Raw genomic sequence first — 17,305 nt, forward strand, 5'->3', positions numbered from 1 at the left:
CAGGGCTCATGACTCATGCCATACCAGTTTATCCCAAAGAGATGACAGAGTAAATACAGTCATTTGGGGCTGGGGAGAGTGCTCTGCTAACTCAGTGGGAGCAGAAAGGTCACAGATAGGAGGGAGCTACATTCTGAAGAAGCTCCAGGCAAGAGGTAAAGGCAGAAAAGCATTCCAGAATTCAGGGGGGTACCCTTCAACTAGAGAATGGCTGAACAAACTATGGTATATGAATGCCATGGAGGAATCATAAGTGGTCAAACATTAGAGAAGCACTGAAAGAATTACATGAACTGATGCTAAGTGAAGGAAGCAAAACTAAGAGAATGTTGCACACATGAATAACAATATGGTGAATTGATCAACGAGGACAGATGCAGCTCCTCTCAGCAGTTCAGAGTTCAAGGACAACCCTGAGAGACCTGTTATGGACAATACCATCCACATCCAGAGGGAAAAACTCCCACAGAATCTGAATATATGCTCTGTTCGATTTTTTAAAACTTCTCTAATGTTTTTCCTTCCTATTACATGGTTTTCTTTCTTTCCTCTTAGTTCTAATTTCTCTTACATAAAATGGCTGATATGTAAATATGTTAAATAGAAATGGATATGTACAACTTTTACCAGACTGTTGGCCATCATGAGGAGAGAGGAGGGAAGAGAGGGTGTCAGAAAAATATCTATCTCATAAATTTGGAAATGTATGTATGAATGCTGATAAATGACCATCGCCTGTAATTGGAAAAATAAATGAAATTTCTATTAAAGAAAGAGCATTCCAGGAAAAGAGAAGGTTCTGTCTTTTGTGCCATCAAGGGACCATGATGGGGGATGAATCTTGCCCCAATTATTTCAGTCCAATGTCAGTAATCAGATACTAATAGACTCCTAGGGTTCAGTTCAACTAAGCAAATTGTTGAAGGCTTCCCCTAGACTAGGAGTCATCCTCAGCTGTTGGCATGGCCAACGGACTGGTGTACATCCTCATCCCATCATATCTGACTACTACAATGGTTGCTTGGGGTAGGGAGTGGTCTGCCTGTCTCAAGTCCCTCCCCTCTCCATACCAGCTTCCACTCAGCCACCAAGGGGATTTTCCTGAAAGGTTCAGGTCTGATCAGGTCAACCCTTATTCAATCCATTAAATTCAGTGGCTCCCTGTGGATTCTAGGATCAAATGCAAAATGCTCTGTTTGGCCTTCAAAGCCCTTTCTAACTCCAATCCTTTTCTAGTCTTTTATGTCTTTTCTCTGTGACTCATTGACACTGACTTGCTGCTCCTTCCTTAAACAAGTCCCTTCATCTCCTAGCTGACTGTTTTCACCCATAGTTCTTCATGCTAGAACTTAGCCTCTCCATCCCCACTTCCTTCAGGTCCCACCTGTTGGAACATCTCTTTCCTGGTTTCCTTTAGTGTTAATGGTTTCTCTGGGAGATTATTACCAGTCCATTCAGTCTCTAGCTGCTTTAGGACCAGTTGTCTCCCCCCATTCTACCCCCTGCCCCATATTGTGGGATCCTAGACAGCAAGGATTATTTTTTATCCCTTTTTTAGTGGTGCTTGGGTAGCCTGCTTAGGACTGTGTCTGCTACATAGTGTGGGCTCGTGGACCTGTTTAAAGTGAAGACTCGAAACATGGGCAAGGACTTCCTGGCTTAACAGGGAGGGGTCTAGGCATTGTCTATCAGCTGTCTGCCCGGGCATCTCCTCATTAGAGGGCTATTTCCTCTGAGGGTGCCCCAGGGCAGAGCCCAGGAAAGCTTAGGGGTAATCAGATTTTAGAGACAATAAACTTTTCTTTCAGATGTCTCTATCATTCTCAGGACACAGACAAATGTGGAAGTTCCCACATCATGAGAAGGAGAAAAGCTCACTAGAGATGTCAGAGGAAAAGACCTGGGCATTGGCAAATGTATATATGGGATGGGAGACAATGGAAATGAAAGCTGCCCTCTCCACAGTTCTGGGTCTAATGCAAGAGTTGCTTTCTAAGGAGAGTTCTGGAGGGAGTACACAAGAGGGAGAGGTTTTGTGTTAAAACTTGACAGATTGAAAGCATCAACATATGAGACCTAGACCACCCCTCACTGGCTGGTGTGTGAATGATTGCTTACTGAGGGCCCCAGGGCCCTTATGAGGCATCCAAAGGCTTCTAAGAGGGGATGATCTCCCTAAGAAGAAACACAGGGTGACCCAGTTATCCCTAAAGCGCAAATTGGATCAGGTTATTTCCTTGCTCAAGAAGCTTCAGGGACTCCCTATTGCCTATAGGGTAAGATATAAAAAGAGAAACTCCTCTATTTAAAGTCCTTCCTGGTCTGACTCTGGTCCACCTTCCCAGAATGACCGCAGAGTGCTGTTCCCTGTGCTACATGGTGGCCATCCTCATCTCCCCATCTTGGAATCCCTGGCTCCCTTCCAGCCTCAGTTCTGCTGCCACATCCTTCAGGGGTCTTTTCTAGACTAATCCGCTCCCTGCACCCAATACTTTGTAGCTACCAGGGAGATATTTTGTATTTACTTCTCAGCATTAACATTGGTTTTTTTTTTTTTTGTCTTGTTTGTGTAAGGCAATGGGATTAAGTGACTTACCCAAGGTCACATAGCTAGGTAATTAGTGTCTGAGACCGGATTTAAACCCAGGTCCTCCTGACTCCAGGGCCAGTGCTCTATCCACTGCACCACCTAGCTGTCATTTCAGCATTTAACATTGCAATTTCCCCATAGAATGCCACTTTCCTGAGGGAAGGCCTTGGTCAGGGGTCTTGGAACTAGAAAGACCCAAGTTCAAAACCTGCCTCAGCCATTTAAAAGCTGTGTCACTCAGGCAATTTACTTAATCTCAGTCTCAGTTTTCTCATCTGTAAAATGGGCATAACAATGGCATCTATCTCCCGGGGCTGTTATGAGAATCAAGTAAGATATCCTATGTAAATCTTTATGTTTTTTAGGTTTTTGCCAGGCAATGGGGTTAAGTGACTTGCCCAAGGCCACACAGCTAGGTAATTATTAAGTGTCTGAGGTCAGATTTGAACTCAGGTCCTCCTGACTCCAGGATTGGTGCTCTATCCACTGCACCACCTCGCTGCCCCCTAGGGCTATGTAAATCTTAAAGAGGTGTGTGTGTGTGTGTGTGTGTGTGTGTGTGTGTGTGTGTGTGTGTGTGATTTTCCTCTTCCTTACCACCCCTATTATTATTATTGTTATTATTATTATTATCTCTTTCCATTTCTGTATCATAAGCATCCAGGAAAGCTCCTGACCCATCAGAGGGTTTTAGCTCCCAGTGCTGGTGAGCTCACTGCTGGAAGTCCCTTTGCTAGGTGAGGGCCTTGGGGATGCAGTTGCTGCCCATTCCTTACCAAGGATCATGGCTCATAGAAGAACACGAGGACAGATGGGCAGTAGGGCACCTACCTCCTTGTGGCGAGAATCTTTCCGAAGGGATTTCTCCAAAACCTTGGCCTCGTATTCAGCCCTTGGATGAGCCTGTGGAATAAGGCCAGGATCAAGTTCAGTTACAAAGCAGAAATGCCAGGCCAGCCCAGATGTGGACATATGGCCAACTGCTCCCTAGACTTGGGCCAGGTGTGTGCCTGCCCCATTTGCAGAGCTGCTGGAGGTTGGTGCCAGGTCAGAGCTGTGCCCTTTGGACCCCTCACCCTCTTTCCTGGCCCTCACCCTCATTACTTCCTGGGAATTCTTCTCACTGGCAATGGATGAGAGGGGCTGCTTGCCCCCCCACCCCATCCCTGGGGCAGCTTCTGTTTCCTGGCAGCAAGCTCCAGGCAACCAAAGAACTCACTGACCACAGAGACAGTAGCCAGAGACAAGTGCCATACAGGAATCAGAGGAAGAGGAGAGAATAGCCTCAGCAAGCACTGGCGGATGCAAAGACCCCCCTTCCCCCCCCCCCCCATTCAAAGGCAGGCGCTTGGCTTGAACCAGCTTGAAAAACAGAAATCAGAAAGACCAAATGTTAAAACAGGCCAACAGTGGTAGGAAAAAAGGCAGCCTCGCTATTGGGCCAAGGAGCCAACCAAGAAAGGCTCTGTTGGAAGCAGGAAAGGAGATGAAATGATGGCTGAGCATCAAGGGAGAGCAGAAAGGCCCTTTCTGCAGGGAGATAGGGTGGGAGGAGGAAACGGAGTCACAAAAAGTTCCAAACCTTGACGGTCTCCTTCATGGATCAGTAAAATGGGGGGAAGAGAGAAACACAAAGTGTAAATTACTTCAACTGGCTTGGGGGGATTTCCACTACACATCGCAATCTCGTCTTTTGCTGAGAAGGAGGCCACTAGAGAATGTTCCATCCCAACACCTGGCATATCCCTGAGTCATTGTTTGGGGAATCATCATCATAAATTCTAGTTATATAGTGTTGGAACCTCCCAGAGGATAGGATGTGTTTAGATGCTTTAGGCTAATGTGAGGGAAGCACAAGGCTTCCGTGGGCTTCTCCTGATTTTGTCCTTAGTTGCCTGGGTCCAGACGTCTGGGGACACAAAACACCCCCAAGATGCTAGCATCTCACTTCTCTCTTGTCTAGGAGTGACTTTAAGGAATGGGGGGAGAGTGGCGCTCCTGGCAAGAAGGTCAGTTTGGAGATATCTGTGAACTTGGAGGCGACTCAGTTGTTTTCATCATCATCACTGTGATGTGGCCAGGCTATGGAGCATTCTAGGTTCAAATTCTGGACCTGCAGCTTATTAACCATATGGGGGCCTCCAACTCCCTGGTCCCCTCTGTCAAAGGAGGGGGTTGGGCCTCTGTGTTCTCTCCAGAGCATCATTTCCCATTTTAGGTATGTCAAGGCACACCAAGGACCAGTAACTTCCTTGCTGTGGGATCTTCCTCCACCAAAAAGAAGACACCCCATCTCTAACTTCTAACATTGGAGGACTAATTGGCTGAGATTGTGTCCAATGCCACATAGTAAGAGAGCTTGGGTTTGGTGCTACTGACCCAAATCCAGACCACCTAACCACAGTGTTATATTGTCCATTAGACACAAGTTGAAAACACTTCAGACCTCCAGGGTCAAGATTAACTCTGGGAAAAGGGGGCCTCCTCCCAATTCTCCTCTTCACCTCAGTCAAGTCAAAGAGTTGGATTCTTCCTAACTTAGATGAGAAGGTATATCTCATTAAATCAGACTAGATTTTACATGAAACACACATGTATGATGAAATCTCCTGAGTTCCTGGCATGTGTGATCCATTATTCAAATTTTTTGCCCATGGTAGACCCTATACATGTCATCCATGTACATTCCCTGGTCATATATGTTTTCTACATGTGTACCTTGCCTCGATACTTTGGTACTACTTTATAGAAGAGTACATAGCAGGGATCATTTCTTGGCACTTAATTTGCAAGATATTTAATTAAATGGAAACCATTGCTTCTTCTAGTCAACTGGTAGATGTAAGCATGCCTGTGGGGGGCTCAGAAGCTGTGGTTATTTGAAGGTACCCAGAGAATGCCTTCAACTTGGTGCACCCATGTGGAGCACAATGATGGGGTAGAGGGGCTGGCTACATGATCCTTGAGGGACACATCACACAATGGAATAAAATCCTATTTGTGCTTCTGACCTTGAGAGTCTGCTTTTGTGTTAAGACCTATCTGATTATTTTTAGACAGAAAAGGGATTTTTTCCATCATCATCCAAATGTTAAAAGGATTTAAATAAAGGAATGAGCTAACAAACTCTGAGAGTCTGCTCTGATGTGCAGAGGAGTTCCTGAAGTCATAGGGCTGGCATCTGGTGGGAACTCTTGAGGCCTAGGGGTCTGTGCCAGAAACATTTCTAATAAATGATGCCACTTTCTCATCGGGCAAGATCTGAGGGCCTGTACCCGAGGAAACTGGCAATTAGTGATGAGTCAATGAGGGCATTTCTCCTGAGATCCTGGGAGAAGACAGAGAACTCTGGCTTCAAGCCTTTCCATGAAGCCATAATTACACTTTGAATCTTCCCTCCTTTTTTTAGATTCCAAAGGAACCAATGGATTTTGTTCCCTTCAATATTTCCATCTTCCCCCCACCCCCTTGCTGTTAACCACACCCAACGGTAGAAGCATTAACTGGAGAGTTGGCCAGAAGAGGGAGGTTTGGGCCCCATTTGTGGGAGCAGCTGCCTTTTGTCTAATGTTATCTTGGCAAGGCTGGTGGGCACGCCTGGATGGTCAGACTGGCTTGCGGCACATGGCCCAGGCCCTGCTTTTAGCACCTTAACCAGAGCACCAAGGGAGTCTGAGTATACAGGAATCTCCATGACCACACCATGTCTATGGTCTCCCAGTGGTGTGGATGTCCAAAGCATTCCTGCACATACATGGGGTAGATCTCCTTGGTAACCAAACATGCTTCCAACACATCCAAAAATGAGTTCAGAAATAGATCATGTGGAGGATTTTCCTTCTACCCTTGGATGGGATCACTTTACCATCCCATACCACACTCATACAAGACTAGAGGAAGGATTGAGTTGTTTGGGGACCTTCAAACTCCCTGGCAACTAAGAGGCAAGGGAAGGCTACGGATGCAGCCAACATCCAGTGACACTGACCTCTTCCTCCTCAAACCCAGTTAGGTCCCATATATAGTTGAGCCGCATCTGTTTTCTCTTCCAATGTTCCATAAACATGGCAGCTGAACAGAAGAGAGAGAAAAAAGAAAAGAGAGAGTCACATTCACAGGCAATTTTGTTAATGTCTAAATGGCCATCAAAACCCGCTTATAAGTTGCCTCTGAAATTTCTTTTAGGTACATTGACTGTTGAGATTAAAACGAGTCATTGGGGCAACCCTCCCCATTGGGCTGGCTCGGGTTAGTTTTACAATGCCAGGGACCTAGGATGGTCTGCCTCCAGCCTCACATGCCCTCCAGCCCAACCCAGCCTCCCAGACGCACATGTAATGCCAACTCTTTCATGAAGCCTTCCCTGGTATCTCCAGCTGGAAGCCATCCCCAAAGCACTTAGTTCTCCTCTTGAGGCACTTACCACAGCCCCCTTCATAGACTATTTTTATCCACGTTTTATGTTTCTATTAGTTCTTAAGTTCCTTAAGGGCTAGGACTGAGTCATCCCATACATCTACCTGTGAGCTCTTTCCCCATTTGCCTCCAAACATCTAAGTCTTCTGCAACTTTCAAACAAACCTTCACTTGACCTTGCCACCCCCTGAAGCTGCTTTCTCCTGCTTTCCTTCCTTTCACCCCCTCACTTGTAGACTGGCTTCCATCCCCACCACTTGACTTAAAACAGTTCTCCCAAGGCCAGCATTGACCTCTTAAATGATAAAGCCAACCTTCTTTTCCCAGTTCTTATTCCACTTGTTTTTTGACACTGTGGGCTACTAATACTTTTCTCCTGGACAGACTCTCCCCTTGGCTTCCATGACATGGCTGTTTTGATTCTCTTCCCAGCTGCCTGGATATTGCTCCTTCTCAGTTTCCTTGGATGGCTTATCATCTGTCTGCTGGCCCTAAAGTGGCTGTTGACTAGGTCTGGGTCCTGGACGCCCAACTCTTCTTTATTTAAACACACTTCCATGTCAAAGAATTCACTATTTCCACGGGCCAGTTACCCTTTCTATGGAGCCGACTTCCAATCCCAGATATCTTGTTCTAGTCTCCTTCTTGAGCATGAGGCACTGACCTCCTTGACAACCTAATGGAATCTTCTCCTGGATGTTCTATCAACTCAACTTACCCAAACTGGATTCATCATCTTTATGCCTAACCTGTCCCTCCTCAAAATGTTCCTCAATCTCTTGAGAGCATAACCATCATGATGTCCAGGAAGTCTGCCTTGACTCTCCCCTACCCATATCCAATCAATTGTTTCTGTGTTGAACATCTCTCTCACATCTGCCCCTTCCATCCACTCACATGTATACCTGTTTCAGGCCTCAACATCTCTCAGTTGGCTTATTGGGATAATCAATTGTTTCTGCTGAATTTACTCTCTCCCATTTCCAACCCATTCTCCCTAGAGCTGCCATATTGAGATTCCTAAAGGACAGGTCTAACTATGCCATTCCATTGCTCCAGAAGTTTTGGTTACCCCCCCTCTTCTCTTGATCTTAGGATAAAATGTTAACTCTTTAATCTGGCTTCTAGGAAGTTCCCCCATCAGGCTCCAGCACACCTCCCCAGACAACCTTTCTTCATGAATTTCCTGTTCTACCCAAATGGTTGAGTAGCCATTGCTGAAAGCTCACCTCCAGCTCCTAACTCTGGCAGCCATCACCTGAATCTGAGATGCATGGTCATTCATTGTTGATCTTTTTAGATTTCCGGAGCTGCCACAAGGGGATTACTCCTCCCTTCCGGTTGTTTTTGTGAGGCAATGGGGTTAAGTGATTTGCCCAAGGTCACACAGTTAGTAAATGTCAAGTGTCTGAGGTCAGATTTGAACTCAGGTCCTCCTGATCTCTCTAATGAGGGCATACCATACTGGGTGCTCCTGTGCCAGTGTAACCCATGCCCACAGCTTGCAATGTGAACAGTGCTCTATCCACTGGATCTCCTGGCTGCCCCTTATTGTTTGTCCAACTAGTCTGATGGTGACACTGAGAGCAGGGCTCTGGATCTACACTCACTAAATTATATCCTTATGTGTGCAGCATTCACCTTGGGCAGGGCATCGTGCCAGGACCCAGAGATACCACAAGAATGGCAAAAGAAATAAAAGCCTTCCAAAGCTTCAATTCTTACTTAACATCAATTGCCTGACTTCCTCCCTGCCAGCTCAAGGTCTCGGTCCTCATCAGTCTCCCTTCTGTCTCCTCACTCAATGTTCTTTCTTTGCCTGGGGGACCAGCTTGGTACATACAGGACTTAACTGGAAATTTGCTTACATATTGGTCCATGACATGCTTACTTGCATTTTAATTAAAGGAGTTCTTGAAAGGTAGGCAACTTGGGGAACATATTCTCTTGAAAGATGGCTCAAGGAGGAAGCTTGGTCTAGCAAATAGGGGTCTGGAAATCTTGCCCTGAACACTTACTAGCTATGGGACTCTGAGCAAATGATTAAACTTACTGAGCCTCAGTTTCCTTCTCTGTAAAATGGAAAGCATTGACTTTTATGAGATTGGAATGAGATAATAATATATGTAAAAGACTGGGGCAGACTTTAAAGCCTTCTAGAAATGGGAATTGCTGCCATTGTTTTCCCCTGAACTTCCCTGAAGCTGCACATCCTCATTGGATTGCCTGCCTGAAGGGTCTCCTCTGGTTTAGATGGTTTAAGATGGGCTGCAGCTCTGTCTGCTCACCTGGCTCTGGACTCTCTACTGCCTCAATATTTTATGAATTCATTTAGTTGTCATCAGGTGAGGGACCCAAAGAGGGGCAGATGCTGGACACAATTGGAGAGAGAAATACCACAAAAAGGAGCTTCCTGGGAGCAGGGCTCTGGTAGTTCAAACACCAGTCAATGTGCCTGCCATGGAGTAGGATCTCAACAGACTCTCAATGACTTGGCTTTGAATGGTCTAAAGCAAGGTGGACTCTAGCCAAATGGTGAATGGATGAGCCATCAAAGACTATTCAGTCCTAAGCCTTCACTGTGTAGAAGGTGGGGACAATGTAAGGCCAGAGACAGAAAGCAACTTTCTTCAGGTCACACAACAGGTCAGTGACATAGCCAAGCCTGGCAATTAAGCCTTATAATTCTGATCTGCTTCTAAAGACTGCATATTTGAGAGGGTTGGGACTGATGCATAGTGCTCCCTGTCCTTCATTATCGGGAAGACCAAATGACATCACTATGTTAGAGACAAGTGCCATCGTGTCTGACTGTGGTTGATCAGACCAATAGGATCCTGGAATGCTCTAACACAGGTTGGGCACAAATAGTCCATGTAAATGAATACCTGGGGTGGGTACTCTAAACTTACACATCTCACATTTCCTTTGAGCTGCTTCCACTCTGCCTATCTCTTAGACATAGCCCCTCTCTGATGAGGGCATGTCATGCCAGGTGGTCCTATGTCAGTGTCCTCCATGCCCACAACTTACAATGTTTAAAACAATTGGAAAAGCAGATAAGTTGTAGTAACAGGGGCTCACAAAGGATGAAGATTCAATTCAGGCCTCCCTTGACCCCAAGAACAGGACCTTCCTTCCCATCCTCTCTCCTTTCTTCTCACTTCTTTCCCCTCTCTACTCCCTCTTTCTTTCATATTTTAAGTTTTATCAATGCCTTTTGATGAATATCACAGTAGTTTTGGAAATCCCTTATAACAAAGTCAAACTCTTAAGCACGATTACCCAGTAAATCCTAGATGAACACTTATGGTCAAGGGGAGGCTGGTACATGTTTAACAACTGGCTCTCCAGGGGGAGAAAATTATACAGGAAATATGCTTAACTATTAACATTTTCTTCACTTTTTTAAAGTCCAGATAATCAATAAAACCTAAATCCAACTGTGAGGGGCAAAGTGCTAACTTGTCAGAAACATAGTGCTAAATTATTCTAAGCTACAGGCCTCAGTTTCTATTTCTCAAGAATCAGATGAGTTTGGGAACCCGAATCTCCAGCGAGAAAAATCCTGTCACCCTAACCTTATAAGGTGCAAACAAAGACTAACTTTCCTGGGAACACCTAGGTACACTCCCCTCCTCTTTGGACCGCCAAGTTTGACCAGTTGTTGTAAGGGTGGGCAGAAAAGAGGAGGGGGAATGGGTGGTGGTTTCTGTGGCTTTTGAACCCTGCTTCAGCTTCTGTCATTGGGCTTTGCCTGCTCTCTCTCCTAGAGAGTTAGGAACTGCCCCGCTTCTTGCAAGAACCGAATGAAATGTTAACTCTTTGCTGCCACCTTGAGAGGACTCGGAGGAGTCATTTTGGCTGAGGGTCTCCATACCCCACACAAAGCCTTATAGTATTTGTTGATTTCCAAGGTATAAATATTCACACTGAAAATTTAACTAGTTCTTTTTTTTTTTTTTTTTAGGTTTTTGCAAGGCAAATGGGGTTAAGTGGCTTGCCCAAGGCCACACAGCTAGGTCATTATTAAGTGTCTGAGACCGGATTTGAACCCAGGTACTCCTGACTCCAAGGCCAGTGCTTTATCCACTATGCCACCTAGCTGCCCCCAACTACACCACCTAGTCGCCCCACTATGCCACCTAGCCGCCCCTAACTAGTTCTTTAATCACCCAGTATACTCCTACTTATGAGCATCCATCTCTATCCTTGCAGCCCCCCAATATCTCTCCCCCCCACATACATTCTCTGTGCTCCATCACCCCCCCCCCTCCCCCAGGTGGGCTCCCATTCAGTACCTATCCTAGACTTCTCTTTTCATTTCCTGCAGTGGTGATCTCTCCATGGCCACACTTAAACTCTCAGATCAAGCCAACAATCTTAGAAGGATATTCTCAAGGTCAATGGATCAATGGCAGCAGCTCAAGGCAGTCCCCCTCCCTGCCCTCCTCCCCATTGCTTCCTTAGCAGGTGAATAACAATGCCTGCAACACTTCAGGAAGTTGACACTTGGGCAAAGGGAGGTCCCACAGATGGGGACAATGTCCTCCATTCAGCCTGAATAGAAACAAGAGCCACTCTCTTGAGTGGGGGAGCATGTTTCTCTAAGAGAGCCAAGTTCCTCCCTTCCCACCATCATTACCTCTAGGAGGATTTGAAGGAATGCAAAGAAGGCAGGTGAATAACTCAGGCCTTTCAATGCCTCTGGGATCAAGGGTGGGTATATGCCACCTGGCTGGGGGACCTCGGGCCGACGCTCCCTGGTGACCCAGAACTCTAATGGCACAGATCCAATCCAGACTGTGAAATTGTCCACCCCTCCTCTGGTTGATGGTTGTTGGGCTGTTTCCTCAAAATGCCTCCATGTTTTCCCAGAGCAGCAGATATGACCACATCCTACACCTTGGTTGTCTTTCACTGCACCCTCTAGCATCCATGTTGCATCTATCTCAGAGAACCACAGAGTTATGGCTTTTGGTATTCAGTTGAAAGGAACTCCCAGTGAGTCTCCAGTGTCTGGCACACAATAGGTCCTTCATAAATATATGTTACATTGAAAAGAGGTACAGAGGGAGGGGAGGAGTTGAATGGCACCACAGTTGGTCTAGATGATATCAGTGAGAGAAATAATAGATTAGCTTTCAATTTCTTCCTTCTAGAAGGAGAGGTGTAGCAAGACAGTAGTTTATATGAAAAAGATCTGGGGTTTTAATGATCACAAGCTTAACATGTCTCAATAGTGAGATGTCAAGAAAGCTAACTTAGCATCTAAGACTAGGATGTCCCTTTGAAGTACTGCATTCCATTTCTGGTGCCACTCTTCAAGGGGGGACACTATAAGCTGGAAGGTTTTCAGAGAAAGTCAACAAGAATGGTGAAGAAACTAGAGTCAAAGCCATCTGAGGGATTAGCAGAAAGGAAATGGGAATGTTTAACCTGGAGAAGACTCCAGGGAGGGAAGATGGGCAGTCGTCAAATATCTGAAGGGTCTTTATCCAGAAGAGGGATTGGCCAGCCTTGTCCTGCTTGGCCCCAGGGCAGAACTCAGAACAAGGTGGGGGGGGGGATTCAAAGAGGAAGATTTGGGCTTGTGGAATGGGCTTCCTTTTCAGGCAGCAACCTCCCTCCCTCACAATGAAGGTCTACAAAGAGACACTTGGTGGAAGTTTTTGCTGCGCAGTAGATTCTCATTCAAGGGCCAGCCTCGGAGCTTCAGGGAATCCTGAGATCCTCAGATTCTCACCTGTTTTTATACCTGACGTCCTCTTCACTGGAGGTTTCCCAGGAGCTGGAAGGTTGGATTCTATTAAGGTCTCTAACCTACAATCTTCTTACTGAGTCATGAGGAAAATGACCCATTTAGTCTCTTAATTAGTGCTCACTCGAATTAGAGTCTTTTGCCTTTTAATTATGGTGGAGAAACCACAGTGTGATCTGCCCAAAATCCTCCCTCAGCTCTGGGTGTCTTGGGGGGGGGTCTAACTTGTTAAATTCCATTGAAGGCTTTAGGATCTTAGGGCAGGCCTTGGGAAAGGAGACACTGTCCCATCTAGGAACATCACTAAAGGGAGGGATAGATTGATCAAGACTTTTCCATTGCTCTCTAGGTTCCTGAACTATATGTGCATTGACTAACAATTAATACCCTATGATTGGGCTATAATTTTAGAATACTGATCCTGAGAGTCCCAACCCCATGGAGCTGGAAGGGTTGTGGAACATATCTTATCTAGTCTCATAAGATAACATGAAGTGTTATGAGGAAGAGATGAGATCAGGTGAGAAAGAGATCATGGCATCATAGACAGAAAAGTGGATTTAGTGTCAGAAAGACCTGGGTTATGTTTTATCTCAGCTACTAGCTCTGAGAAAAGAAACAAGAGACTTTTTTTTCTTTCTGAGTCTCAGTTTCCCCCACCTATATAATGGGGTTATGATACAAATGGTACCCACCCTCCTTGGATTTTTATTTTTTTACAATGATCCAAGAAAATATTCTATGGGGAATATTTTTCCACTCTTAACATACTATGAAAAATACCAGTGATGATAAAGGGGCATTGAATTTGTAGTTTTAAAGCCAGGAGGGGGGCCTATGGCCTTCTAATCTGGATCTCTCATTTTACAGAGAAGAAAACTGAGGAAGGACTACTTTGATAACATCAGAGGTTGAACTGGGATTTGAACCTGGGTCATTTGATGACCAAAACTACCAGCCCAGTGGTTATTCATCCTAAGTAAGAAGGACAATACAAAATTTCTGTGACTACCACCGATTGTCTCAGTTGGGCTCTTAGTGAAACTGGGAGCAGCAATGAGCCTGGCAGGCTGGGGGTGAATCATCTGCCACCCTAAATAGCCAGCTTTGTTCCTCCAGTGACAGTGAGGCTGGGACCTGCCTCAAGATGGTACTCATCAAGGCTGGAAGCTGGTCCAAGCCTTCTCTTTGTGACTGTGCTAGAAGGGAAGGGGAACATCATGGGGACAGTCAGAAGACCAAGGAGGAAAGGACAAATTGGAGGAAGGAAGAAGGGATTTAACTTCCCCTTGAATCCGAGCATCCTTGGGATGCTTCCCCTGGACTGGGGGGCCCTGACAAGTCAACTTCCTTTGCCTAAACTCCATCCTAAAAATTTTGAAGGCAACACTGGTCTTCAGGATATTCATCTCTCTGCCTTCCCATAGAAGACATTTTTTGACCTCTATCAATCAGTCATTCAATCAATATTGATTAAACTCTCAGTGCCAGATACTAGGTGTGGGGGCTATCCCTAGAAAAAGCTGAAAGTGGTCCCTGTCCACTCGCCCCAAAACTTACATGCTAATGGAGGAGACACCCTTCCACCTGCTCTTAATGAAGCCAAATGGAGAACAGATTGGGCTGAGTAGAGACTTGAAGCAGGGAACCCAGTGAGGAAGCTTCTGAGTAGCTTTTGCTGTTTACCAGACACCCAGGAGGAGAAAGGCCCAAGCCCATTGCAGTTCCTCCATTAGGGTTAGATAGTTCTCAAGCAGGAGTCATGCCAAGGGTAGGCATGGAGACCTCCTATGAGCTGGGGAGGTGGTAACCTAACCACCACTCCTTAAGACTTCTTCCCTCTACCACACCCTTAAGGAGTAGATACAAAAGCTTTTTTTCCCCTTTAGCCTAATTTCCCATTGGTGATCTGCCAACACACAGTTCTGAGCTTGTGATGGCTTGCTAGGAGTACATTGATGAATGGCTGTTATGTACAAGGTGTTGGGATGGGAAGAGGGAGATGAAAATAGTCCCTGTCCTTGGGAAGGTTATGTTGTCCTGGGGAAACCCAAAGCAGAGGTGTGGTTTAGTTATGGATTGTATAACAGCAAATTTGAAGGGGTTTAGATAAAGGTGAAAACCAGATGAAGTTTTCTAAACAATCTGAGAAGAAAGAGAGGGAACATTAGTAGAGGGAAGGAACAGGAAGGCTTTATGGAGGAGACAGTATCTCAGGTTGGCCTTGAAGGAAGGGAAGGATTCTGAATGGATGCAGCTGGTGCCAGTCCATGGAGCACACTAGCAGTTGCCCTTCCTCACACCTGCTTCTGTCTATGTGGTGGCTCAATGCTGGGAGGCCTGAGTTTTTGAAACCCTGAGAAGTCCCTTAGTCCTTTCTCTTCCCTGTGACAACAGGGGGAGGGGGTACTATGTCAGCTAAAGGAAAACCATGTTTTTGCCTTGTTCTGGTGCCTTTTGCCCAGACTCTTCTCTACGATGGGGAGAGTTACACTCTGTCTCTAGATTCAAAGAAGGATGAGGGGGGTGGAGTGGCATTGCCCTGTGTCCTTTGTCCAACTGCTGCTTCCATGGAAAGTATGAATTTCATGAGAGAAACTTACATTTGGACCCCTGAAGGACATTTATGTTTTGTGATTCTTTTCCTGAATAGGTAACATCATTCTCAGGTTGACTGTAGAGAGGCTTGGAGGCAACCTTGGAGAGGTGTGGTGACTCTGCCTTCTAAATGATTGTACCTGGCTGGTGGTAGTAGAATTCTCTGCAATAGAGCGGGTGGCTAGCAGCAAGAAGATTGGCCCAAACCTCAGTGATTTACCTGCAGAGATGGACTTGGAGTTTGGACAGAGGAAAGCTGAGGTAAAGATGTCTAATTAGCAGTCCTGCAGCTACTTTATAGTCTAATGAAGCTTAAGGATCAGCCTCTCAGCAAATTGTTAAGTAGTCAGAAGTCAAGTTAGTATGAAGAAAAAGAATCTTTGATAGAGAGCATTTCTTTTGGGTATAAGAATAAGTATCTAGGGGTGGCTAGGGAGCGCAGTGGATAAAGCACCGGCCCTGGAGTCAGGAGTACCTGGGTTCAAATATGGTCTCAAGACACTTCATAATTACCTAGCTGTGTGGCCTTGGGCAAGCCACTTAACCCCATTTGCCTTGCAAAAACTGAAAAAAAAAGAATAAGTATCTATATTATAGCTGACAGAAGTACATACACTGAGTGACCTTTGATTCTTCTTCTCTAGGTAAACTCTAGAAGTGAGTCAGAACTTAGGTTTTGAGTAAATTTGTTCCTAAAGTTGTCAAAGTGAGAATTGGATGAACCAATGAAGGGGAAAAAATGGAATTTAACTGTTTGATTATTTGCCAAGCTCCCTTAGGAGTTTGGGTTCAGACCAGAGAGGCCCCTTTTCTTTGGAAAAGAGGTGCAGTAATACCTCAGTCCAATGGGCCTATCACTAGTCCTTCAAGATTAGACAGAGATGAGGAGGGGAGGCATTCCAGTGATGGAGGACAGCCTGGGCAGCGGCTCAGAGGGAGACAGGCAGTGGCACATGGAATCTGAGAAAGAATACCTTGTCCAATTTGGAGTGAGTGAAGGAAAGTAATTGGAAATATTTGGAAAGGAAGGTGAAAGCTCCATTGTGAGGGACCAGAAGTGTTGGACAGAGAAATTTGTCTCTCTTTCCAAATACAATTGAAAGTCTTCTAGATTTTTGGAGTACAATAGGAGGTTTTCAGAATAATGTGTGTGTGTGTGTGTGTGTGTGTGTATTTATATGGACCACATGAAAGAGCTGTAAACTCTGTTGAGTAAATTCTGCTTGGCTAAAGCAAATAGAGAAAATGTTATTGAATCAAATTGAACTGAATTGTACCTTTCTCCCCCAACCCCCACTGCAGCATCTGTGCAAAAAATCCTCAAACCAAATCATGAACTGGCAGAGACATCAAAGGCCCAGAACACTCTTATGCTGAGATTTCAGGAATAATAAAGAGGGCTTCTTTCAGTTGGGTCTAATGGAAGACATGGATTTTAAGAAGAAATTTTGAAGGGAATGAAGAAGAACATTTTTTATAGAAAAGGAAAGTCGGGTGGCTAGGTGGTGCAGTGGATAGAGCACCGCCCTGGAGTCAGGAGGACCTGAATTCAAATCTGACCTCAGACACTTTATAATGACCTAGTTGTGTGGCCTTGGGCAAGCCACTTAACCCCAGTGCCTTGCAAAAACTTTAAAAAAATAGAAAAGGAAAAGTCCCTTTTAGATGGTAGAGGTGAAGGTGAATCCAAAGTCGTGGTGATGAGAAAATATCTTTAAGATCCTTCCCAACCTCTAAAATTCTTTGAATCTATGAGTAAGCAACCCACATGCTCAAGGGCAAAGATAAGGGAAATGCAGTTGGGGTGGGGACAACAATCAAATTCGATAAAGTTAGTTGACATTTCTGCTAGTTGCCTAAGCTGAAGAAGGCATGTTGAGGCCTCCAATAATTACTAACAGTGGCCAGGTATTGTCAGTCAGCTACTTTTTCCTTCGATT

At 45.3% G+C, this 17,305-nt stretch overlaps 1 protein-coding gene across 3 annotated transcripts in view; it reads right to left on the bottom strand.

Moving 5' to 3' along the window:
- The window catches only part of LOC141518655 (anoctamin-1-like), a 161,167-nt gene that overhangs the window by 17,586 nt on the left and 126,276 nt on the right, over window positions 1-17,305 (bottom strand). For all 3 annotated transcript variants that reach the window (XM_074230876.1, XM_074230874.1, XM_074230875.1), the window contains 3 exons: window positions 6,579-6,661; window positions 4,173-4,184; window positions 3,422-3,493 (listed from right to left, as the gene is read on the bottom strand). In XM_074230876.1, coding sequence (XP_074086977.1) covers window positions 3,422-3,493; window positions 4,173-4,184; window positions 6,579-6,661 — 167 coding nt within the window. The remainder of the gene's footprint in view (window positions 1-3,421; window positions 3,494-4,172; window positions 4,185-6,578; window positions 6,662-17,305) is intronic.

This window comes from Macrotis lagotis, chromosome 3, assembly GCF_037893015.1.
Source record: "Macrotis lagotis isolate mMagLag1 chromosome 3, bilby.v1.9.chrom.fasta, whole genome shotgun sequence".
NCBI classification, from domain to species: Eukaryota; Metazoa; Chordata; class Mammalia; order Peramelemorphia; family Peramelidae; genus Macrotis; species Macrotis lagotis.